At 49.6% G+C, this 25,372-nt stretch overlaps 1 protein-coding gene and 1 long non-coding RNA gene across 3 annotated transcripts in view; both read left to right on the forward strand.

Moving 5' to 3' along the window:
• The first annotated feature begins 984 nt into the window (after positions 1 to 984).
• On the forward strand, positions 985 to 5,527 carry LOC117064476. The gene is made up of 3 exons (XR_004429482.1): positions 985 to 2,127; positions 4,030 to 4,092; positions 4,972 to 5,527. It is a non-coding gene; the product is annotated as an uncharacterized LOC117064476 (long non-coding RNA).
• Positions 5,528 to 6,559: 1,032 nt separating this feature from the next.
• SH3PXD2A (SH3 and PX domains 2A) overlaps positions 6,560 to 25,372 on the forward strand; it is a 261,353-nt gene continuing 242,540 nt past the window's right edge. For both annotated transcript variants that reach the window (XM_033183812.1, XM_033183820.1), the window contains exon 1: positions 6,560 to 7,135. In XM_033183812.1, coding sequence (XP_033039703.1) covers positions 7,064 to 7,135 — 72 coding nt within the window. In that variant the 5' untranslated portion in view covers positions 6,560 to 7,063. The remainder of the gene's footprint in view (positions 7,136 to 25,372) is intronic.

The raw sequence follows: 25,372 nt of genomic DNA on the forward strand, positions 1-25,372 counted from the left end.
AGGCCGAGGCGGGTGGATCACGAGGTCAGGAGATCGAGACCCTCCTGGCTAACACGGTGAAACCCTGTCTCTACTAAAAATACAAAAAACTAGCCAGGCGCGGTGGCGGATGCCTGTAGTCCCAGCTACTGGGAGGCTGAGGCGGGAGAATGGCGGGAACCCGGGAGGCGGAGCTTGCAGCGAGCCCAGATCACGCCACTGTACTCCAGCCTGGGCGACACAGCGAGACTCCGTCTCAAAAAAAAAAAAAAAAAAGAAAGAAAACAAACAAACAAACCCCCTTAAGATATCTTTTAAAAGACTTTGAAGCTATATTCATGTAAGTTACATCTATCTATGGTAAGCATGTGAGTAACGTTATCCAGGTGTGAAAAACCATGAAGTAAAAAACAATTCAGAAAACATTGCTTTCAGTCCATGAATAAATGCCGTATTTTACACTGAAATTTAAGGAGAAACTCATTCTTGGATGCTAACCACACCCACCCACCCCATCTTAGGTCTTTGCATCCCCCAAAACTATAGCTCCTCCATATAATCTCTCCTTCAAGATTCCAATTCTTCTTGGACTGGTCAGCCTAGAGGATGGTAATGACTCAACAGTACTGCTAATCTTTGAGTCATTGTCCCTTATTTATTCCCTTCTAGGCTCATGACTCTTGTCTTTGATATAGGAACCCTGTCTGATGAAGCATCATTTCAGAACTTTAAGTCAACTTACAAGTGTGCTACTATTCACATCTGAGCACAAATTTAGAACTACTATTGTTTCTTGAGTACACAAGTATCTACAAAGATCACTATTGTTGTATAAGAATTGGTCTTGACATTAATTGGTAGCAATACATAATCCACTTTAGACTATCCAATAAAACTGTTTTAGCTTTCAAAAACAAATAAATAAATGCCTTACTTTAAGTGTACATGAAGAGGTGCACACTTAATAGAACACTTATTTCTCCCAGGCTTCATTAAATTAATGCTGAATAAATATTTAAAGAATAGTAACTTGAAGGGGCCCCAATGTGGCCCTCATTCTTAGAATTAATTCCCTAAACAAAGGTGTTGGTTTATGATCAAATTCACAGGACTCCAGCCCATGGTAATTGACTGGATCAGGGTGGACGCATGACCCAAGCTGGGCCAATCAGATTCTTTTTCCCCAGTAGACTAGGAACTGGACTCCAGAGGCAGCCAGCAAATCTTTAGGTGTGTCTGGAACTGAGAGACTGGTAGACACTTGCGTGTTGTGGGAGGCTCCTGCTACATGAGTGAAGAAACGAGTAAAAGTCTGCCGTCAAAAAAGTAAATCAGACACACAGTGCTAAGCAGAGATAAGAGATGAAGAAAATTATTGTTGCTTATGTTCTTAAAGATTTGATACTTCCTGGTTCTACTACTTCAAGAAGCCAGGATGTGTGTGATTCCATGAGACATTACTATATATTGGAAAAAACCCCCATCCCCCTTTTCAAGCTAGCTTAGCTCAATTTTTAGTATTTGTAAACCAACGAGTCTTAACTAAGACATACACTGTTCATATTGTTAGGAGGTAAGATCACAGCAATCTGCCTAGGGCAATACCTTGTTAATGACCATCCAAATCCCAGGCAGATTCACCCATGTAGGCAAAACCCAGCCTGCTAAGGCTTTCTGTCTCTCACCCATTGGGTAAGAAAAGAACAAACTAGGGGGATATCTTCTGCTTTAGATAGGACAGGGCTTGAACTGAAGCTGGACTTGACTTTGAGAGTCTTAAATCTTTCACCTGGAAGAGACGTGTAGGTTCAAACAGGACAAAGAACAGTAATTTCTATGCCATTTTTGAAGAGAACTGAAAAAAAAAAAAGGGGGGGGGATAAAACCAAAACCAGACTCATATTTTTGGTTATTTGTGGCTTCAGGCTATTTTTAAAGAAACTGCCTTTGAATTCCCCGTGGTATTTTTCTTTTCTGTTCTCTTTGTCTTCCAGAGGCCAACTCAGGGTTTGCTGGATTCTGGAAAATCCAGGGGATTTTGAAAAAGAAAATCTGTGGTGGTTTATCACTAAAACGGAACCATACAGGCTGATCTTTTATACCCAGATGATGCTGGCAACCCCCTCCCAGCCAGGAATACACTTCAAGGTATGTTCAATTATTGAGATAGACAGTATGAAACCATCCACACTCATTCCTGAAAGTCTTAAAACACAATACACTAGTTTGGGGGCCAGATGTCTGGTCAGGGTTAGGGATGCAGCCTGGAGTTATGGAATAATATTGTTTTCCTCTGTGAATCTAATTAAGTCCTTGGCCTCTTTGGCTGTGCAAGTTCCCAGATTTCCCTCTGGTATTCCAGGGGCATGGTCACTTGCTAAGGCTGGAATTCTAAGTGGTTCTATCAAAACCTTCTGCTGTACACGGACCCTCACCAGAATCTAGGCTAAGACAGCAGAGTGAGACTCTCAAGGGACCATGTAAAGAAGCATGTTGAGATTTCACTGATGAACTTACTGTGCTGGGTGTCAGACAGAGGCGGCTTCCACCATCTGGTGGTTTGGCAACAGGAGGGGCCTGTTACTATGGCTAGAATTCGTGAACAGTGAGGCTGGGTGGTGGGGCAGTTCTGGGGCCATATCCTGGTCCTGTTCCCCAGCAAGGAGAGGAGAAACCTGACAAGCAATTTACTTCCCTGGGCAGTTGGCCTTGCTGTCTGCTCCACATTCAGGAGGGACCATCCTCAAGACACTCCCCAAACATAAGTCAATAAATATATCAGGGCTGATTTGAGAGAGAAAGGGAGTGGGGGAGAAGAAAAAGGAGGAAGAGGATGAGAAGAAACAGAGAGAGAAGCATGAGCGCTGGACTGCTTAGCGTCTGTAGAATGGCAGGTTATTCATCCCAGGCCCTCCTGCCTGTCCCTGCGGCGGGAGGTAAAAGTGCTAAAACGACTTTGGCCAGAAGAGGGCCCCAAATTTCACTCAAATATACACAATTCTGGGGAAGAGTCTGGCCAGACCTGTTTATGTAAGTTATCCACCATTGCACAGCAAGGAAAGGGCCAGAAAAAGCACCAGAGACCTGGACATGGGAAAGAACTTCAAGGTCACAGGCTGGTTTATGGTTGGGTCAGGACCAGAACCCAGGTTGGGTAATTCCTGCTCTGAGACTCTATCCTCCAGTTCTTCTTAGGCATCGCTTAGTCCCAGCAGTATCTACAAATATCTGCTGAGATCCCAGTAATTTAAAAAGACAACCATTTATTGAGGACCTGGCATGTATAAAGCCCTGCTGCGCTGGGTGGGCAGGTGTGTGTGGCAGGTGGCAGGTGGCAGAGGTGCTGGATGATGGGGGTGGGGAGGGAAAGGGTGGTGTCCAAGTCTAAGTTCATTATCCTCAAGGCTTTCAAAGGCTTCTTGCTGGTTTAGAAGGCAGAACCCAAAACACAGGAAAGTTAAATAACAATAAAAGATATAAATAAGGGTCAATACAGTGAAGGCTGAGCTGTCGTAGGGTGATGTATGATTAGTAAACAAATGTGTGATTAGGAATTGTCTGAAGAGGAAGAGAAGGTTATACTGTGCTTTCATATAGCACTCTGTGGTTTCCAGTACTTTCCTGTATGTTGTCTTCTTTGGGGTGGTCACAAAGGCCCTACATGGGAGAGGAGGTTTTAGGGGCGCTGATGGAATCTGCATGTACACAGAGGACCACGGAGACACACACGGCCTCTGCTCTAGAGGAGTGTACAGTCCTCTTTACTGGGAAGTCCAGGCATCACGAGTTCGTGTGCTTGTGTGAATGGAGAACTGGAACCAAGGGCTCCAGGGTTTGAGTGAGTGCAACATTCTAGACCTGCAGGTGTGCTAAGTGTGCTCTTTAAACGAGCTCTTCTTGCCCTAGTATAGGCACATAAATGTGGAGGGGAAAGACAGCTGGTTTGGGACTAACTGACTATGTGGCATCAAGCAACTTGCTTAGTTTTTCTTGGCCTTGGTTTGTTCCTCTGTAAAATAAGAGAAATAAAGAACTTCTCGTCCTTTCTAGTTGGAAAGTTCTTTGATTCTAAGCAGTCTACAATTACCTGTTTTTGAAAAATCAGATTTTCAGGTATCACTTTGCATCTTTATTTCACCTTCCCTTTCCCTTACTTATCCTAAACTTAAAATTTTTTTTGTAATTATATTTTGTCATTTTTAACTCACACAATGTCCTTGGATTGGAGTCATCCCCAGTTCACGGGTGGAGGTGACAAAATAGGGGTTTCTCTAATCTTCTCTAGCACTAGCTCTTTGAGCAGATGTTTTCAACACAGGCCATCCTATACACCTACTGTGTGCCATGCATAGTTGGGGTATTTAATGAATGATGAACAGTCCCTATTTCCAAGGAAACATCCCCCAGTCTCTGTCATTTTTGGGGCATTGCCAGGCACATGTGAGGCATTCAATAAATGTGTATTGAACAGAAAGGAATTCCCAAGGCACTGTGGGAAATAAATCTGCATGAGGTTGAAATGTATCCAGAGAAGAGATAGCCTGCACCATTTCATACTTAAATCCCCTTGGACATACAGCCCCAGTACAGAGAAGACATTTTTCTCACACAGGAAGAAATAACTTCTGCCCAGATCTTGGCACCATGGGGTTGAGTGGGGAGCACTCACTTGCTCCCTCCAATTTAGGTAATTACGGAACAAAGGGGGAAGTTGGGATTATGCTCAAGTCAGGCTTAAAGGCCTGAATTTATAAGATGTCAAGTTGCAGGGAGTTTTTTAGGCAGGAAAAAGGCTACCACCTTGTAGGCCGCTAGGATGAGGGGAAGCATTGGCCCCTCTCTCCTACGAATTTCTCGTGTTCATTGTGGATCTGGGTACAAAAGAAGGGTAATAAGGAAACCACTAGGGCTATTTTAGGTGAGCTGACTGCTTTCATTCACAAGGGGACCCAAGGCAAACTAAACCCCCTTCTCTTCTTCCCCCTACAACAGCTAAACACCAGCTCCCCTCACTGATGGCTTTTCAGGCTATATTAGCACTTCCAGAAGACTTTGCCATCCACAGAAGATGAGTTACCCAAGAGCCATGATGAATCTCTATATCACAAACTCACAGGCTGTCTTGATCCATCATCAGAGAGGACCTGGAGCTGGCCAGCACCCTCCCAGGTTCTGGAGCTCAATGCAGAGGATTCGTTCCAGGTCTACCTCTCATCATTTCAGGGAATAAGCCTTGCTCTTGGAGGTAATGCCCTGTGCTCCCATTTTCCCATCAACTGAGCAACATTACCAGGTGCACCTTCCCCAGGACTCCTGCTCCAACATTCACAAAAGTTTTCTATCATCTTCTCTGACCAAGAAGCTCTGGCCTAGTGCCAAGATCTCTCACAGTCTGAGCACCGTAGGCTCATCCATCTTTTTAAATTTTTTTTTTCTTTGTCTTGTGCCATCGTTTGGTGTCCTGGCGCCCTTCCCCAGGAAGGTTGGAGGAATACTGGGTTACTCTGTACGGAGCAAATGTGTGAATAAATAAAGCCTTAGATCTGTGCTTGGGTTCTGATAGTCTAGAGGACGCACGGAAGAAAGTATTAATGCAATTAGGTCATAAAATTATTTGTCCTCATTTCAGATGTTTCACATGGGTCCACAGTCACAAAGCTTTATTGTGATTGTGAAACAACTGGAGTAGTTGTGAAAACACTACCCCTTTAAATGTTTGAAAGCAGAATGGGAAAAAAATATTGAACCAGAACAGGGGAAGCCACATTGAATTAAGTAGTAACTGTGCTCCAAGTCCAAGGCCCACGGACAAGTGGCTTGGAAAGTGGGTTTTCCAGACTATAGGGAGGGGTGAGAATGCCAGAGCCTGGGGCTCATGGTGAGCTGGCCTCCAACCGGGTGGGTTTTCCCACCATTGTATGCTTCTTTCCCTGTCGCCAGCCTGGGGAGGGTCCCCAGGGGAGCCCTGGGCTTAAGGCAGTAGTGTTATGCAGAGTCTGTAACTTTGTCATTGGTAAATGATGTCACAGGGTAGGTACACAAGCCCAGATCCATGGATGACCCAGGCAACGAATCGATCACATTTCCAGGGAGAATTCACCCTTTATGACCTTCAGAGGGGCAGGTGGTTCGTCCAAAGAGGCTTTGGCTTGAAGGATTTAAAGCTGGCCCTTTCCCCATTTCCATCTCCTCCTCGGGGGCCTGGGCAGTAACAGCCGGGTAATAAACTACTTCTCATTAAAGAGATCTGGGGGTGGAAGTGGTAGGGGGACATAAAAGTGGGGACAAAAAGGCACAAATCCGCTCCCAGGCGGAAAGCCAGGATGGGGGCGCGCTGGGCTCACTTTCCCCGTTCCCTCTCCCCGCGAGGCCACCTTGAGTTTTTGTGCCCGGAGAACTAGCCCCGTGCCGCACCAGGCCGCAGGCTGCGCGCTGGGCTCGGGTGGGGGCTCGTCGGCCCGCCCCTGCCACTGGGGCCGGGCTGCAGCCCCCTCCCCGTCGCCCCGAGCCCCTCCCCCGGCCCGGAGCCCCTCCCCGCGCGCTTCCCCTCGCTCCCCTCCCTCCCTTCCCTTCCCTTCCCTGCCTGCCAGGCCCTGCCTCCGCCTTCTGCGCCCACAGCCTCCGCCAGCGCCGATCCCCCCGGAGCCCGAACCCGAGAGCGGCGAAGGGGCGCCGCCGGCCCCTCCCCAGGGCGCTGACAGCAGGCTCCGGGGCCCCCGCCCCGTCCCCTCGCCGGCGGGACACACCCCCGCCCCTCCTGTGCTCCGCCAGTTCCCGCCGGACCCACCGGGCGGCGGAGAGAGCGAGCGGGCGAGCGGAGCGCGGCGGCCGCGCGGGAGTGAAGGGGCCCTCGCGCGGCAGGCCGGCGGGGAGACCCCCGGGGCACACGGAGCCCGCGCACCCTCCGGGACCCTCCCCCGTCCCCAGGCCCGGACCTGTGGGCGCCGGGAGTCCAGGCAGCGTTCGGCGCGCCGGGCCGGGGTGGCGGGCGGACCCGGGACCCGGGCAGCTGGAGAAGGAGCCGGAGCCCGGCCGGGATGAGAAGGTGACGCCGCCGGGGGCGCCACTCGCGTTGAGGGGGACGATGCTCGCCTACTGCGTGCAGGATGCCACCGTGGTGGACGTGGAGAAGCGGAGGAACCCCTCCAAGCACTACGTGAGTACAGCCCCTGCCGACCCTGCGGGGGGTGGCCCGAGGTACCCGGAGGGCCCCGGATGGCCCCTCGCCCCTCCCCGCTGTGAGGTCCCGGAGCTAAGCGCCCACTGGGCACCCCGCAGCCGTGGAGTTTCTTCGCAGGGCTGTGATCTCCAGGGAAGCCTCTTCTGTCCTTCCTCCTTCCCCCTCCCCGGTTTCTTTTTTTGGCATTGGAATTGGCAAGTGGCTGCCCTTGTCTGTTACAACGGTGAAGTCATCTGTCCGCCTTTGATGGATGGTGGGGGGAGCTTTCGTCAACCCCTCGCGGAGCAGCCCCGTCGGGAAAGCGCATCTCCTTGGCCCTCCCCAGGGGCCCTGGGCGCTCACGCTCACACAGCCCGAGATGCTTTCAGAGCGCGCCCTGGAGAGGGAAGCCTCGCGCCCTGCCTCCCACGCCAGCTCTGTCTCTGCCTTCCTAGGCCTGGGGCAGGGGGCAGAAGGAAGCCGCCGCCCCCCCGCCCAACCTCCACCCTCCGCGCTGAGCTTTGATTTCCCTCTTAAAGCCATTGTGTCCGTCGGTGTGAGGAGAATTGTGGCTTTTCCTTTTATCCCTCCTCTGGACGTGACCCTTAACCGGGTTCATTTCCTCTTAAGTGATGCTCCATCTCAGACACGAGGAGGCGAATGTTTGCTGTGGTCTCCGAGGAACCGCCGACTGCCCCTCCCCTTTCCTCCTCCAAACTTAATGAGAAGGGGTTAAGGTTGACTGGGCCAGCTCCAGAGCCTATGTGACAGTTCCCCTTTCATCTCAGCCGGTCCTGTCTTCCCATCCCTCACACCTTAGGAAGTAAACACGGTGTCCTTGACCCCTCCGAGCGTCTGTGCTCCTGTACTTGAGATAGAAGAGACCCGAGCACAGAGGACTGCATGTTATTTGCAAATTGGGTATTTAGAGGAGCAGTTTGAAGGCTCAAAGCATTAATCTTAACAGTTAAAACAGGCTGCTGATTGCTGCCCTGGATTGCACATAGATCTCTGAAGTGCCTTTTCTTCCACTGTTGCAAAGGGACTGGGGTTTGTGGCAATGTCAGCCTCGGGCTACTCTTTCTGCCTTTGTCACCAGTGTAGCTCTGAATTTTGAGTTTCTTTACAGCTGAGCAAGTACGACTGGGCTCAGATGGGGAGGAGGTAAATGTGGAGGCAAGTTCCTGACTAGGCAGGGAGGTGGGTGCCTGTTGAGGCCAATCCCTGACACCCTTAGAGAGTTGTTTCTTTTGTGTCGTCTGGTCCAGCAAGCATCTTCCACTGCTGTTACAAGAAAGGTCTTTTTGGAGGGCTTGGGTCACCAGGTGGTCAACCTGCTCTGTGGACAGATGTCCCTTTGTATATCCCAGGGTTCATTTTTCTCAAATGTTGCAGGCTAAGTTTTAAGGGTTCTCATTTGTAGTCCTCGGTTGAGCTTGGCACTGCATTCAACAGATGGCACTCTCTGCTCTGAGACCCAGGCAGGTGCGTTTCCAACTCTGGATTTTAGAAGAAACCTCACATTTCAGCTCCCACTGATGGTGCCCAAGGTTGCAGATGCAGGACACACTGGTAACAAACTAGAACTGGGGCCCACTGCAGACAGGATTGAAAGGCAAGGTTATGTGCTGGGGCTCTGAAGGTAAACGGTCTTGCTCAAAGTCTGGCGCGCAGCCACTAACTAGCCACTAACTAGCACCTTGGGAAAGTTATTTAAACCTCCCCCAGCCTCAGTTTACTCAATTTCAAGTAAGGATAATAATAGTATGTACTTCCTAGGGCTGTCGGAAGAGTTAAATGAGATCATCTATGTAAAGCACTTAGCCCAGTTCCTGGCACGCAGTAAGCTCTTATTAAATGGTAGCTTATTATTGGTGAGATTCTGACTAAGAAAGTATTTTTGAAAAGCAGCTATTAATGGTCTGGCAAAAAGGAAGGAAGATTTTGGGTTTTAAGATTGACAATAACTTGTTCTATGTGAAAAATACAAAAGAAGTCCTGTCCAGTTCCCTCGAAATGATCATTTCCTTCCTTTTTACAGACCAAGTGTTTCCCGGGACATCTCCGCTTCCCGAGGAAGAATCGATGACACTGTTTGGGGCAGGGAGTGATGTCACTGAACAGATGGGGCCATACAGAGTTCTGAACTAGGGTTCTGGAAAACACTGAGAGGAGAAAGTGTTATGTGTTGTGGAATTGTGGAATGGGCAGAGACCCAAAGACTCATCTGGCTCAACTCCTTCATTTTACCGATGAGGAAATGGAGAGCCAGATTGGGTAAAGTAACTTGTAACACAGCTACTCACAGCACCTCGGTATAACTGGCCTTTTGCCCGTCGTGTGGGTTTTTTTCACTGCATGTACCCTAAGTCTGGTTAGGGTTGGTTAAGAGGACAAATATCTGGTGGTCAAAAAGTCTCTACCCATTTGGGGCATTGTATATATATTAATACATAACATAAGCATCTCCAATAATAGAAAGGGGGAAAGAAAGTAATAGAAAGGGCCTGGTGGGACAGACAGGGGCAGGAGGAGCAGGTTGGGGGAGGCTGCAGCCTCTTTCTCTCCTGGCTCTTGCACGGTGGATACCACACACCAGAAGCTCAAGTGTTGTGGGTAAGGCTCTCTGGTGTGGTCAGCTGGCAGGACATGCTGCACCCATCGCCTTTGTGTTCTGGAAACCCTCTACACTGGAGGAGCATGCCTCCTTCCAGCCTCTCCTCTGCTGATGGTGAATTCTGAGTCTGTGGTTTGGTAAATTGCAGAGCAGAGAGGTTTTACGGGATGTGCGTGTCAGCTAGAGCTAGCCGATGAGAGGCCTGGGGCCCTTGCAGGAGGAGCTCTGCTGGCTCCAGAGTGCTGAGAACACACTGCAAAGGTTCTCCCAGGACATTCTGCAAAGGGTTTGCTCATCCCCATGGGGAGCGGGAGCTGCCTGATCACCAAGGGTCCGGTGCTTTCAGTCTGTTCATGAAGGCACACAAGTAGCCTCCATCATGTGGATGGCACTGTCAGCCCTGGCTTCCTTCCTCTCTGCCAGGCCCCTGCTTGAGGTGGGGTTGAGAAGGGCAGGCAGCTGCTACTAAGGTCAGGCTCCCTGGCATGAAGCTAGGCTCCTTTCCTGGCTTTCTGAGCTCTGCCTGGGGAGACCCTAGGTAAACTGGCTTTGACCTCTGACCGCTTGTCCTGAAAATGGTCCTGATGATGCTGGATGCAGAATGCACATTCCTTCATTTGAAAGTTTTTCAGTAAAGATTTGAATTCAGGTCCACTTGATTCTTTGTGCTCACAGGCAGGTATAGGTGTATATCAATTCATATGGTGGTGGAGAAAAGCTCGTTTATCTGAAACAAACAAGAAATTATATCTATTTGGATTTGGGAGGTATTGCACTTTCACAGTTGTTTTACTTCCTGATTGTTTATTTCAGACAAATACCAATCATGAATGTTCTGATCCTCTGCAGGACTCTTTAGGGAATGCAAATAATAGCTAGTTTAGCAGTTACCGTCGATGGTGAAACATATTTAACGCTCATGTTTTCATGTGATTCCTGCAGGTCATTGAATGTACCCTAATGTGGGGTAGGTTTTTGGATTCCGTTTTACAAATGAATTAACTGAGACTTGGAGCAATTCACCAACTTGCTTAGGGTCTCGCAGCTAGCACAGGGCAGATCTGGGGCAATGCAGGTCAGGTTAGCTCCAAAGGAGGATGTGGATATAAGGTGGGGCCCTTCTTCTCAATTAGAATCTGGGCAGGAAGGCCAGGCTCAGCCCTGTTCCGTGGTGACAGAGCAGTGCAGGGTTGTATTTAGGACTGCCTCACTGTGGAGACATCTACCATGTGCCCTGCAGGTGAGTTCGTGGTGGGCAACGCAGGCGGGTTACTGTGAGGCAGGAGGAATAGAGCAACTTCAGGCTGGTGTCTGGTCCCCAGTAATGCTTGGGCTAATAAATTAAGGGTTGACTCTGTGGAAATAATACATTCTTCCTCTGTTTAGATCATCCCAGATTTTATTCTTGGTCCTGGGAGCTACATGCTTAGGAATTGGCCCCAAACTCATTCATTTCTCTGCCCTTCTTCTTTTTTTTTTTTTCTCAGCCCTTAGATTGTGACTCCTGCCCCACAGGAATGAGAATGTGCAGCCACAGCCTGCAACGGTCTTTTTCAGGACCAGTTCCATTATGGAATGAGTATGGTATTGAGCAGATCAGTGCTTGAATCCTACCTCTGGCACTTCCTAGCTGTGCAACCTTGGGATGTCACTCTGAGCCTCAGTTTCCTCATCTGTAACTTCACAGGGCTTTTGGGAAGTTGGCCTGAGATAATTTGGGGTAAAGTGTCTACCCAGTGCCTGACCCCACCATGGACATGCACCATATACTAGTTGCCATCTGCTGTTCCTGATCACCAAGGCACTGCAGGTGATTTAGGACCCAGTCGGTGAATCTGAGAGAAAAGGAAAGACTGAGGCAAGAAGAACAGCCCAGTGTTTCATAGTCTGATGGGGAAGTGGGTTACACGCCCCACGGAAAACACCCAGCCTCCAAGAGGAACAGATAAACACACAGCAGCTGTTCAGACCTGGAGGGGTTCCTGGAGCTGAGCATTGGGATCTGGTGGTAGCTTTCTGGTAAGCTGGGAAGAAACAGAGGTTGGGAGAGAAGGAAATAGGTTGCTCTGGGTAAGGGCAAAGTCAAATAGGATCCTAGCCCCAAGGTCAGCACCACGCATGGGTTAGCACTCTTGCCTGCATTCTCTCTCTGTTTCTCTTACACATGTACAAGCATGGGAACGGTTTCTTCTCTGGGGAGGGAAGTGATCGAGGGGTGATTCACAGGTCTGACAAGGCTCTCTGCTCATGGAACAACCGACCACATCCTTCAAAGCCGTTGGAACAGGGAGCACAGCCAGCCATTTATCGCAACCCTGTGTCGAGCTGAGTGAGTGCTTTTGGGGGGCAAACCAGGATAGAAATTACCATGTGTGGCGGCAGGCAGAGGGGAAGGGAAGAGAAGGGAAAAATAAACCTATTTGAGGTCAGATGAGACCGATTCCAGCCCAGAAATACAAGCCCCAGCTGCTGCATTTTCCAAAGAGATATTCCGGGGCCAGCATGAGTTAACTGACCGTGAAGGCTATGAATTAGAGAAGTGTTGTTAGGACTTCTGACTTTGGGTTTGCACAGCAGTTCCCTGCAAATTGCCTTCTAATTGCCTCAGCCTGAGTCACTGACCAGACTATTTCTTGGCCAGAAAAAGTCTAACGGGCAACTGTATTCTCTTTTACCTCTTAATTAAACAAAATGAAACAAATAATAGAGTTATACACATGGTAGTCCCACTTACTCCTCTCGAGTTCTGAGAATCCAGGAAAGGGATAGTGGATTAGGATAGGGACCCAGGGGACAGGAAGGACAAGGGGTGTGTGTGGGAAATGAGGTGGAGATTCTGGCTTGGAAATAGGTTCTGAATGAGGGCCAGAGGTGTTCTCTGCCATGACAATTGCCAAAAATAATGGAAGCGCCCAATAGAGTGATCAGGGCTTCCAGAGGCGGATTCCCAGAGCAGCGTGCTGCTTCCTGCCTGGCCCGGGCTTCTGCTGCCTGTAGTGCAGCCAGTCACAGGCAGGCAGGTGAATGGAAAGGTCAGGAGCCTAGCTGTGAAGGGGATGGGGGTCACAGGAGGATCCCTCTTATGCCTCTGGGTAACCCCCAGGCAAGTCACCACGTCAGCCCGCAGAGACTGAGCCCCTGCTGTGTGCATGGTGCTAGTCAGAGTCTGGCAAGGCTGTCAAGATGCCATAAGAAGGGGGAGAACTAGCATACAAGTACCTACTATGTGCCAGGCAATGCAGAAGATGCCTTTAGAGGCGATTTTACTTGAACCTCATAACAACCCCACGTGGTTAGGTAGGTGTTTTTATCCCCATTCTATAGGTGGGGAAATAAAGCTCGGAGGGTTCGTGTCATTCAACTCAGAGTAATTCTGAGGCAGGGCTGGGATTCTCACCCTGGTCTCTGACACCCTCATCTATGAGTGCCACTTCTTCCCCAGCACAGCTGGCTTGCTGAGAGAGAAAACCAGAGAGTCCAGGCAGCACCACCTGAGGATGAAGGGTGCACCTGGGAGGCTGTGTTGTCCCAGAGCACCTGTGTGCTGTATCCCTTGACTGAGCATTGGGATATCCTGGCCCCACCACTCACTGCGTGGGATCCAGTGCAAGTTACTTATGTCTCTGAGCCTCAGTTTCCTCATCAGTTAAAAAAAATATATATATATATATATGGGGAAAGTAGGACCTAGCTCTTAGGGTTATGATGAAGATGAAATGAGTTTGTAATTGTAAAGAGCTTAGACCAGTACCTGGCACCTTATGAAGAGCAGCGTAAGTATTTGCTATCACAATCACTAAGTCCTGAAGCTGTTCAGAGGAGGGAGAGCGCTCTGTGAACTGGAGTTTTCAGGGAAGACTGACTGGAGAAGGCAGGCTTCATGATGGGCCTTGAGGTGCAGTTAGGATTTGGCTGGGAAAGAGTAGGATATAGATGGGAAAACTGGGAAAGGGCATTCCAAGAAAGGGAAAAGCAAAGGTGCTGGAGGTGGAATGTGCAAGGAAAAGCTGGGCAAAGCCGAGGGTGGATGAGGGAGAGAAGGATGATAGTAAAGCTCAGGGCCAGCTCTGAAGCCTCCGATGGCAGCAGAGGGAATTCAGTTTATTTTGAAGACACCTCGGAACCTTCCTTTTCTCCCAAGGGCTTGGCAGGGAGAGAGAGCTAAATAGTCATTTTGAGGTCCTCCTGGTGGGCTCCAGGGCTGTTTTTGCGACTGTGTCTGGAACAGAGCTAGGTAAGGACTGGAACCTTTTTCTAGCTCTGCCTGGGGGACTCTTTAGTTGGCCAGCAGAGTCCCTCCCCTCCTGTTTACAGCTCTCACTGCTAGAGATCTGGCTTCCCCATAAAAAGTTGATTGCACCCGGGCTCTTGGGGAGGAAGGGTTGAGGAGGAGAAGAAGAGGGAACAGCAGGAAGTGAGGTGTCAGCTGCTTTGGGTCTTAACTAGCATAGGGCCCTGTATGGGAAGGCCTGATGCAGCTGTGTTTCAGGTGGAGTAATTTCCATCCACACTCCCCCAGTGGCAAGAGAGAGAATGTGCCTATCGTCGTAGGGTCTGGGGGCCAATACCTCACAGCCTGAGGGGAGCCCAGCATGTCTATGTCTTCTGAACCATCCATGCTAATGTTGCCTTTTACTTCAGGATCTCTCTGAACTTGTTTTAGTTTTTTTCTTTTTTTTTTTTTTTAGACAGAGTCTTACTCTGTCACCCAGGCTGGAGTGCAGTGGTGCCATCTTGGTTCACTGCAACCTCCGCCTCTGGGGTTCAAGCGATGTGACTGAGGGAAAGATCCTCAGTCTCCCAAGTAGCTGGAATAACAGGCATGTGCCACCACACCTGGCTAATTTTTGTATTCTTAGTAGAGATGGGCTTTTGCCATGTTGGCCAGGCTGGTCTCGAACTCCTGACCTCAGGTGATCCACCCACCTCAGCCTCCCAAAGTGCTGGGATTACAGGTGTGAGCTACTGCACCTGGCCTGAACTTGTTTTAGTTTTAAATGCAGTGCTTCAGCTGGGCATAGGGGCTTATGCCTGTAATCCCATTGCTTCAAAAGGCCAAGGCAGGGAGGATTGCTTGAGGCCAGGAGCTCAGACCAGCCTGGACAATGTAGCAAGACCCCATCTCTAAAAAAAAATTTTTTTTTTTTTTTTTTGAGACGGAGTCTCGCTGTGTCGCCCAGGCTAAAGTGCAGTGGCGCGATCTCGGCTCACTGCAAGCTCCGCCTCCCGGGTTTACGTCATTCTCCTGCCTCAGCCTTCCGAGTAGCTGGGATTACAGGTGCCTGCCACCTCGCCCGGCTAGCTTTTTTTGTATTTTTTTTTTTTTTTTTAGTAGAGACGGGGTTTCACCGTGTTAGCCAGGATGGTCTCAATCTCCTGACCTCGTGATCCGCCCGTCTTGGCCTCCCAAAGTGCTGGGATTACAGGCTTGAGCCACCGCACCCGGCCTTTTTATTATTATTATTATTATACTTTAAGTTCTAGGGTACATGTGAAAAAATTTTTAAAATAAGCCAAAATAAGCCAAAGTAAGCCAGGTGTGGAGGCATGCGCCTGTAGTTCCAGTTACTCAGCAGGCTGAGATGGGAGGATGGCTGGAACCCAGGAGGTTGAGCCTGCAGTGAACTGTGATCACACCACTGCATTCCAGCCTGGGTGACAGAGTGAGACCCTGTCTCAAAAAAAAAATTCTAAAAAGCTAGGCATGGTGATGTACACCTGTAGTCCTGGCTACTAGGGAGGCTGAAATGGGAAGATCACTTGAGCCCAGGAGTTGGAGGCTGCAGTGAGCTGTGATTATGCCACTGCACTCCAGCCTCAGTGACAGCAAGACCCTGTCTCTAAAAACAAATAAATAAATGCAATGCTTCAAACTACCTCTTCATTTATTTGACCTCTACCACACTCCCAGATAGTCTAGTAAGCCTTATTCTTAGGGAAAATGTAATAATAAAAATAACAGCTGACCTTTCTAAATGTTTTCTATGTGCTAAGCGTTTCATATGGATGTTCTCAGAACAGCCCCACGCAGCGTGTAGCTCCCACCAGCATCCATACTGTGCAGGTGAGAGCACAAAGGCTCAGAGAGCTCAAATGAATTGCCAGATGCCACACAGCTAATAAGCTGCATGTGGAGAGGCCTGCACTGACCCAGGTCTGCTGGCTCCAAAGCCTGCCCTGTCCCCACAGAGACCCCTTAATGACACATTACACATCCAGGGTGCCTGGGCTCCACGGTTTCACCTGAGGCCTGGTTGGTTGGCTCCTCAAGCCGTGAGATCTTCCACATGTCACCTACCCCTTCTAGAACTACATTTGCCCATCTAGAAAATGGGGCAACTGCTTCTTTTCAGGCTTGCCTTGCAGAGGGGAGGGTGGGTATAAAAGCTGCTTTGGAAAGCACTGAGCCCAGAGATGATAGCTGTGTGAGGGGATCCCTTGATCCCCCAATCTGGGTTCTTAATTATCTAGGGCAGGGATGCTATATAAAAAGAGTTTTTCCTGAGCCCAGGGCATTTTTAAACAAGGTTCACCTGCCCAGCCACCTCGCCTGAGAAGCCTCATAGACAGAGTTGACTCAGGAATACTTAGGCTCCTAGTGACGATCTCTTCTAGAAAACGGCCTCTGGTTTTCCTTGTTTCCAAACCAATCATTTTTTGTGAACAGGAAAAGACAGAGTTATTCCCAGTCCCATCTCTCCCTGCTGTTACCTGAGCGGGGGAAGTGATATCTAAGTGGCTGAGTTAGCAAAGGGGAAACAGCTGTGGTTTCTGCCCCTCCACTGGGCTGCTTTCTCTGTCCCTGTGCTGTCATTTCCCTTTGGCTGGTGAGGAAGCCACCCTCCCCAAGCCTGGGTGGAGGCTCACGGCTGGGTCGGGGTAGACTCTGTGCGTGTGTGTCAGTGCAGCATAAATTTTGCGGTGGGGCATGTGGGACCATTTAGCCTGTTTCTGGGATCCCTGGAGCATGAACTTCAGACCTGTTGGAAATTGATCACTCTTATCAGATCTGACCACAACTTCAGGGAGTCAGGAGTGGAAGCAATGCCCCATGTTGAGAATGAACTTGCGGGGTGCACCAGGTGGGGTAGGGATTGATGGAATGTGGGCTGGTTTGCACTTTTGCTCATCACTGTGTGGTCCCTTGTAGAGAAGCCACGTTGTTTTCCTTTTTTGAGGAGTACTCTCACTAAAGGAGACCTTGGCCCATATTGTATCACCACCATCATCATAGAGCTGTTACAGGAAAGGGGTCCCGATCCAGACCCCCAGAGAGGGTTCTTGGATCTCGAGCAAGAAAGAATTCAGGGCAAGTCCATAGAGTAAAGTGAAGGCAAGTTTATTAAGAAAGTAAAGGAACAAAAGAATGGCTACTCCATAGACAGAGCAGCCCCGAGGGTCGGGTCGCTAGTTGCCCATTTTTATGGTTATTTCCTGAGGATATGCTAAACGAGGGGTGGATATTCATGCTTCCCCTTATGAGACCATATAGGGTAACTTCCTGACATTGCCATGGCCTTTGTAAACTGTCATGGTGCTGGTGACAGTGTAGTAGTCAGGATGACCAGAGATCACCCTCGTTGCCATCTTGGTTTTGGTGGGTTTTAACTATGTTCTTTACTGCATGCTGTTTTCCTTTTTTTTTTGAGACCAAGTCTCGCTCTGTCGTCCAGGCTGGAGTGCAGTGGCGCAATCGTGGCTCACTGCAACCTCCGCCTCCTGGGTTCAAGTGATTTTCGTGCCTCAGCCTCCCGAGTAGCCATAAGGCGCTCACCACTGTGCCCGGCTAATTTTTTGTGTTTTTTGTATTTTGTTTTGGTGGAGACAGGGTTTCACCATGTTGGCCAGGCTGATCTCGAACTCCTGACCTCAGGTGATCTGCCTGGCTCAGCATCCCAAAGTTCTGGGATTACAGGCATGAGCCACCACGCCCAGCCTACTGCATACTATTTTATCGGCAAGGTCTTTATGACCTGTATCTTCTACTGACCTCCTATCTCATTCTGTGACTTAGAATGGCTAAATATCTGGGGATGCAGCCCAGTGGGTTTTAGCCTTGTTTCACCCAGCCCCTATTCAAGATACAGTTGCTCTGGTTCACATGCCTCTGACATAGCGACTACATATTGAATTCCCATTTTGTGCCAGGCATTGCCTGGCCTTTGATTTATAACCTCTGGCCCCAGTGCAGCCATTAAGATATGTATTTTTAACCTTATTTGACTCATATGGAACCTGAGGTTTGGAGAGGGCAGGTAGCATTGTTAAGAAAGCACAAACCGGCCGGGCGCGGTGGCTCAAGCCTGTAATCCCAGCACTTTGGGAGGCCGAGACGGGCGGATCATGAGGTCAGGAGATCGAGACCATCCTGGCTAACACGGTGAAACCCCATCTCTACTAAAAATACAAAAACGAGCCGGGCGAGGTGGCGGGTGCCTGTAGTCCCAGCTACTCAGGAGGCTGAGGCAGGAGAATGGCGTAAACCCGGGAGGCGGAGCTTGCAGTGAGCTGAGATCTGGCCACTGCACTCCAGTTCGGGCGACAGAGCGAGACTCCGCCTCAAAAAAAAAAAAAGAAAAAAAGAAAGCACAAACCCAGGCAGATGTAACCTCCCTCCCCTTCCCAGTCTGTGCCTGGTTTTACACCATCACTGTGTCTTACACACTTGGTCCCTTTTCAGGGCGCCCAGGGCTACAGAGGCTTCTGTGAGAAGGTGCCCCTCGTGGGGAACTTGCCCTGGTTGCTTTTGCCCATCTAAGTGTTCAGAGCATATAGGGATTGTCCCTGTCCTTTGAAGTGGCTGCTTTGTAAACTCTTTCATGGTAGGCCCAATTCTGACCCAGCGTTATCCCGTTTCCTGATGGCCCAGACCCAAAAGGCTATTTTAAGGGACTTGCCTGTGTGGGAGAATTTCTCTCTGTAACAACAGAGAAGGAGGCCTGGCCGGCCTGGCATGGGGCTGGCAGTGGAGCTCCGAGAGGGTGAAACTCTGTCCTGAATTCTGCCTCCTGGGCTGGAACGGATGAGTTGAGCCCTCAGCACAGTGCCTGGCACCCAGAAGGGATAGAATCACTTCTTGATGAGTGTGAGATTCCCAGAGGTGGCAGCCCAGGGATTTCTGCTGGTTGGAGCCCCAGTGGGCTGGCAAACTGATGCTTCTCTTGCAGAGGTAAGGTCCGTAATAGAACAATGTCTGCACTTCGGTCTCAAGCTGGGATTAATTACTGACTTTAGTCATCACTCATTGGCAACTTGAAGCAAGCAGCCTGATGTTTTTTGTTATTTCTGAACATGGCAGCTCCTAGACAGGGGAAGTGGGGATGTCAGGTTAGAGAATGTATGGGTGGAGTCCATTTTAGATGCAGGCACTTGTCTTATTTAATCCCCACAGCAAACCCTGGTCATCATCTGTGTTTTATAGGAGGGGAAACTGAGGCTCAGGGAGGTGCAGCATCTTTGCCCCATCACTGAAAACAAGGGTGGGAGCCAGGGTTGCATCCCAGACCTCTTCAGGAACAAAGCCCATGGCTGCAGATGGCTTTGTCTGACAGCTTCTCTAGGGGATGGGAAGCTAGGGAGCTCGTCACATAGGTCCTAGATAAAACTCCAAGGGGCTGGATTAAACCCCAGGTCACCTGCCCATGTGACCCTCCCTCTGAGCCTTTCCCTGAAAGCATGATGTGGTTGGACCAGATGTTAGGATATGATAACAAGCTTGCTATAGGAACAGATCTGTGCCAAGGTCTGGCCTCTGTTTGCAGGTTCAAATTTTTATTCCCCTTGAACTCTTGCCCACGGCCACTTTTGAAGGCCTGGCCCTTCAGAGAGTTCAGCTGCCAGAGTCTCTACATCCTCCTCTTGGGGATGGTGGATAGCATGGCATTGTGGTAGGGAGCATGGAGGGGTTTAATTTCCTGGTATTTTCAGCCCCATGCTTGCTTAGGCAAAACCAGGCTCTGGAAACCAGAGTAAGCACTAAGAGAGGGACTTGAGTGCCAGCAGTTGGAAGCTGAGGGCAAGAGGATGGGGGCAGAGCATTGGCAGCTGCTGGCATGGGATCTGGCTCTGAAGCTGGCTATGATTCACAGCCCTGTCACTCATTAGCTTATGTCACTTGGCCAAGTTTCTTCACCTCCATGGGCCTCAGTTTCCTAAGTAAAATGGGTATAGTAATAGTATTACCTAGCCCATATGGTTGTTACTCATATGATAACTGTTCCATAAATGGCACTATCGCTATCACCGTCGTTATCATCCTTCTTGATTTTGCTCCGTTTCTGTCATCTCCTGGAAACTTCCCTGACCTCTCAGCTTACAATGACATTTCCGTCTATGAATTTTTATAATGTTAATTGTTTTACATCTCATTTAACACTTACCAAGAATGACCTTGGATTGTTCAGCCTTTGGCAAGCTGATACTGACTCATGTTCATTCATTTATTGTTTCATTCAGTCAATATTTGAATGTTTACTATGTGTCAAGCACCAGGAACACAGCAGGACAGATACAAATCCCTGGTCCTTTAGAGCTTACATTCTGGTGCGGGAAAGGAAATAGTAAACAAACGACACCCTGTCATTTGCAGCAACATGGATGGAACCGGAGGTCATTATGTTAAGTGAAAGAAGCCAGGTATGGAAAGACGAATATTGCTCTCCTCACTCATAGGTGAGAGCTAAAAAGAGTAGATCTCACAGAGGTAAGGAAGAGTAGACTGGCGGCTACCAGAGGCCAGGTGGGAGGGATAAAGAGAGGTGTTGATTAAAAATGAATACAGAAATAGAGTTGGGTAGAAAAAATACGTTCTAGTATTTGATAGTACAGTAAGGAAATTGTAGTTAACAATAATTTTTTGCGTATTTCACAATAACTAGAAGAACTGGAATGTTCCCAGTACAAATCAAAGATAAGTGTTTGAGGTGGTGGATATCCCAATGACCCTGATTTGATTATTACACCTTGTATACAGGTATCAAAATATCACATGTACCCCCAAAATATGTATAACTATTATATATCATTTAAAAATAAGAATACAATAAAATAAACAAAATAGGTCAAGTACATCGTCTGTGAGATGGGGGATGAATGGAGTAGGGAAAACTAAAACCGGGTGAGGGAGACAGGCGTGTTGGTGGTGGCGAGAGTTGCTGTGCTATTTTATAGAGGGTGGCCAGGGACAGCCCCACTGTAGAGGTGGCTTTTGAGTAAGACTTGAGGGAGGCGCGGAAGTGAGCCCTGTGGCTATCTGTGGGGAAAGTGGTTGAGGGAGAGGGAACAGCAGGTGCCAAGGCCCGGAGGTAGCTGGTGTGGCCTGAGTGGAGTGAGAGAGGGGAGAACAGCAGGTCATGGGGTCAGATAGGGAAAAGGGTCACGTCGAGCCTTGTATCCCTCCCTGCCCCACACAGCATGCTCTGCTCAGCAGTGAGGACTCATGATGACCTACTGGAGACTGAAACTGGCCAAAACACTGCCAGAGAGGTGGCTTCAAGGACTGCTTGGGGTTTGACCCTGACCCCCTAAAAGAGACCTCCTGGGGGCCGGGCGCGGTGGCTCAAGCCTGTAATCCCAGCACTTTGGGAGGCCGAGACGGGCGGATCACGAGGTCAGGAGATCGAGACCATCCTGGCTAACACGGTGAAACCCCGTCTCTACTAAAAATACAAAAACTAGCCGGGCGAGGTGGCGGGCGCCTGTAGTCCCAGCTACTCGGGAGGCTGAGGCAGGAGAATGGTGTAAAACCCGGGAGGCGGAGCTTGCAGTGAGCTGAGATCCGGCCACTGCACTCCAGTCCGGGCGACAGAGCGAGACTCCGCCTCAAAAAAAAAAAAAAAAAAAAGAGACCTCCTGGGGAAACACAGTTTCCATCAGTGTCATGGTTAGGAACTCCAGGGCCCCAAAGGCAGGGTACACACCAGGAAGCCTCACTGGCTGAACGTTAGTTTTGTGCCTACTGTGTGCAAGGCACTGTGTTGAAAGCAGTACTCCAGCTGGGAGCCGGGAGGTGGGGGGAGGGGCGTGAATTCCTGCAAAAGCAGCAACCACCACATCCTTTCATCTTTAATGGCCCCTCCTCATGCTAGCAGAGGATCTAGATTCAGGTACGTCCTGGATCAGTGTGATAAATCCCTGGACAAAGGCTTCATTCTACTAAAACCCCTTCTCCCTCCACCTCACACTCCTGTTTTTACCAAAGCTTCTAACTTACAGTTGCTGAAGCTGGTTGTTAGAAACTCAAAACACATGTTCCTATCAGTGTTATATCGTAAATGGTGTTAAGATTCTCAAGTCAGCCCACCAAAACTTTTCTCATCCTCAGAGTAGAGTTGTATCTCTGACAACCAGATATCTCTAGTTCATCTACAGCATAGGCTAACCTGGGAGCCTAAACGCTGTGTGTAACCCAGGGAAACTGGCTTCCATTGTTCACAGTGAGAAGGAAACTCTAAGGCTACATAACAATAACAACCATAACAACAACAGCATGAATGATGTGCCCTCCACTAAGCACATCACTCATATAATCCTTGCAACAGACTATGAGAAAGCACTATTATGGTCCTTCCTTTACTCGGAGAGAACAGAGGCAGAGAGAGATGCATGAGATGCATTTACCAATGGTCACAAGCTAGGAAGGGGCAGAGCGGGGTTCAGAGCCAGGCAGTGGGACTCCAGAGTCCTTCATGAAACCTCTTGCTTCCTGGTCTTCTGGGAATCCCGCTAGCCAGCCTTGCTGCAGCCCAGGGTGGTTGTCTTAGACCTTATGTGCAGGACACTTGTCATTAGGTGTTAACAAGTGTCAGAGTGAGGGAACAAAAGCCAAGGGTGGCCAGTATGAGCAGTTTCTCTTTCTTCTCCCAGACAGGAAAAACCATTTGTTTCTGGAACCTGACACTGCAGGGGGTGGGCTTGGTGTATGTGGCTGCCTTCCTGGGCCATTTACAAGTGCAGCACATGGGGCTGGGGAGGGGGCTGGGCCGGGGTGGCGATGTGTTTATTGGTGGAAGCTAGATTAGGGTGTCTGGCAAGATGTTTTTGACACCTAGACCATTCCACTCAGTGAAACCCAACAGGTGGCCAGGCTGTTACTTTAGCTGGAAGCGGGGCAACCTCCCCACCCTGTCCTGTTCAGTTTATTGTTGGAATGAGATGGGTCCTAACCAGTCCTTTCTCTCTATGGCCCCAAAATAAACAGCAGCTGTTGCTGGCGCCATCATCTCTGCCTCTGCCAGTCTGTCAGCAGCTCCAGGCTCTTGCCTGGCCTTGCCCCTTTTGATTTGATGGCACTGGGCATTGGGGCCCTTTAGCTTTGCCCTACGGAGCCTGCCTTGCTGACCAGCTGGTGTGCCCTGGCATGCCCTCTCCCAGGCCTGGTGCCCACTGGCACTGTCCCCTTCGGCCCTGTAGTGAGGCATGTGTGCATGGCGGTTGCAAACTCGGACTCCAGAATATGACATCCATTTGCCCCCTGGTACTGCTGCTTAGTTGGTGACTTTGGGGAGGCAGTTTAATGCTGAGCCTCAATTTCCTTCTCTGTAAGGGCAGCTATTAGTATCTGTATCACAGGATGTTGTGAAGATTATGTGGAGGCAGCCAGTGGGAGGCCGACTGCCTGATGGGAATCCCAGCCTTGCCACTCAGGGGCTGTGCAGCCTTAGGGGAGGGACTGTGTGGCCTTGGGGGAGGGGCTGTTGGCCTTGGGGGAGGGGCTACAGCTCTGCACCTCTGTTTCCTCATCTGTAAAATGTTGATAATAAAAGCATCTCTCAGGCTGGTGATGAGGATGGCATGGGTTAATTAACGTAAAACACAGAAAACACTCAGAATACTGCCAGGCACAGAGCAAGAGCTCGGGGACTGGAATAGCATATGCTCTCCCTGTCAGAGAAGGCAGAGCACCCCCCAAAAGAATCCTTCGCATGTGCATGTCCAGAGCTGATACAATTGCTGTTCTCCTGACCTGACTTTTGGGTCTGTACTACCAGGCTAATTTGCTTGGCCTCGTGTTGAACTTGTGATTAGAACTTCCTTCAGGGTTTAGGGGTGGTGGTGGAGCTGGTAATGAAAGAGGATGGAGGCATGAAAAAAGAGAGTTGGGATTTCTATTCTACTTGTTAGTGGTTCTGCTGATGTAATGTAAGAAATGGAAAAAAGATTATGTCCATGGCCAAGGGCTGCCTTCAGAGCTGGTGAGCAGATCCCACGTGGGGTTGACCATTTATCTGTGCTGATGTGCATGCCCCAAGATATTCTTCTAGATCTGTATGTATGTTGATATTCTGGACACCCTCCCTGTGGGCTGACAGCTGGGGCCAGCTCACTTTGGCCTCCCCCTGGCTCTATACTCTGGGAAACTCTTGCTATCTTTGGCTTTTCCTTGCTTTTTCTCTCCATTTTGGAAAGATTGTACTGGGAAGCCCCATTAGAACATCCAAATGGAAAAATATTTATTCTCAAAAAGAAAAAAAAGTCGTTGGCCCCGATTGTGTTGGGCCATAGTGCCGGGTGCCACCGTGGGCACACCGATGTCTGGTAAAGATCCCCCACTTAGGACTGAGCTGTTACACGGTCTCCCCAGGAGCCTGGTCCTGTAGGAGTGGTGGCTACCCGTGCTGTTTCGCCTCCCTGGCCTTTGTCAGTCCTTGTCCAAGGAGAGAGAGCAATGGTAGCTCCATTCCCAACATTTGGGGTGCTGCCTTCTGACACATAAGTGAAGAGAATGGTCTGAACCTTAGAGAGGAAAGCAGCAAAGTAGTTCAGAGTGGGGGTTCTGAAACCAGACTGCCTGAGTTCAAATTTCTGCTGTGCCATTTATTGCTGTGTGGCCTTCGGTGAGTCCCTTACCCCCTCAGTGCTTGGATTTCCTCTTCTGTAATATGAGGATAATAGTACCTTCCCCATAAGGTCATTAGGAGGATTAAATGCCAATGATGGCAAAAGCCCTGCTAAGGTGCCTGGTGCAGAGTCAGTGCTCCATGTTCCTGCCGTGATTTGCACCCACACCGCAGGTGAGTCTGCTTCCTATCAGCCCAGAGCCCCTGGGGCCTGACAGGTATATATTTAGAGCCCTTGAGAGGGCCGCATGGTGTTTGTGACAGTGGTGTCTTGGATGGAGCCTGTGGCATGTTCTAGAGGAAGGGCGAGTGTAAAGATTCAGGCCAGCAGGGGATTTCCTAGCTGAGTGTCTGTGAGGAGTCCTTCACCCTGGGGGCTCAGTTTCCGCAGCTAACCATGCCCATGCCTCCCTTGTCAGTTGGCTGCAGAACCAGAGACACCACGAAGCATCCGGTAGTCAATCTCCTTCACGGTGGCCATTCAAACAGCTGTGAGGCTTGGCAAGGGCCCCAAAAGGCGGCTCAGTGGGCTCTGGCCTTTCCCACTGTTTCCTGCACTCTCCGCTCTTTCCCTCACTCTCCTCTCGAGAGCAGCCCTGAGTTGTGCAGGGCTGTGGGTGCGGCAGGTAACGGTGTCTTCTGCAGGTACTGTCTGTGTCCTAGTTTGCAGAGCTCCTCACATCCACACCTTCTCTGAGGGATGCTGCTGGGAAGTGCTACAGGTCTCCTGCCTGTTTCATAGACAAGGACAGGCTCAGAGAGGGTCCATGACTCCTGGAA

The sequence above is a fragment of the Trachypithecus francoisi genome, unplaced genomic scaffold (genome assembly GCF_009764315.1).
Source record: "Trachypithecus francoisi isolate TF-2019V2 unplaced genomic scaffold, Tfra_2.0 Contig01579, whole genome shotgun sequence".
In the NCBI taxonomy this organism is placed as follows: Eukaryota; Metazoa; Chordata; class Mammalia; order Primates; family Cercopithecidae; genus Trachypithecus; species Trachypithecus francoisi.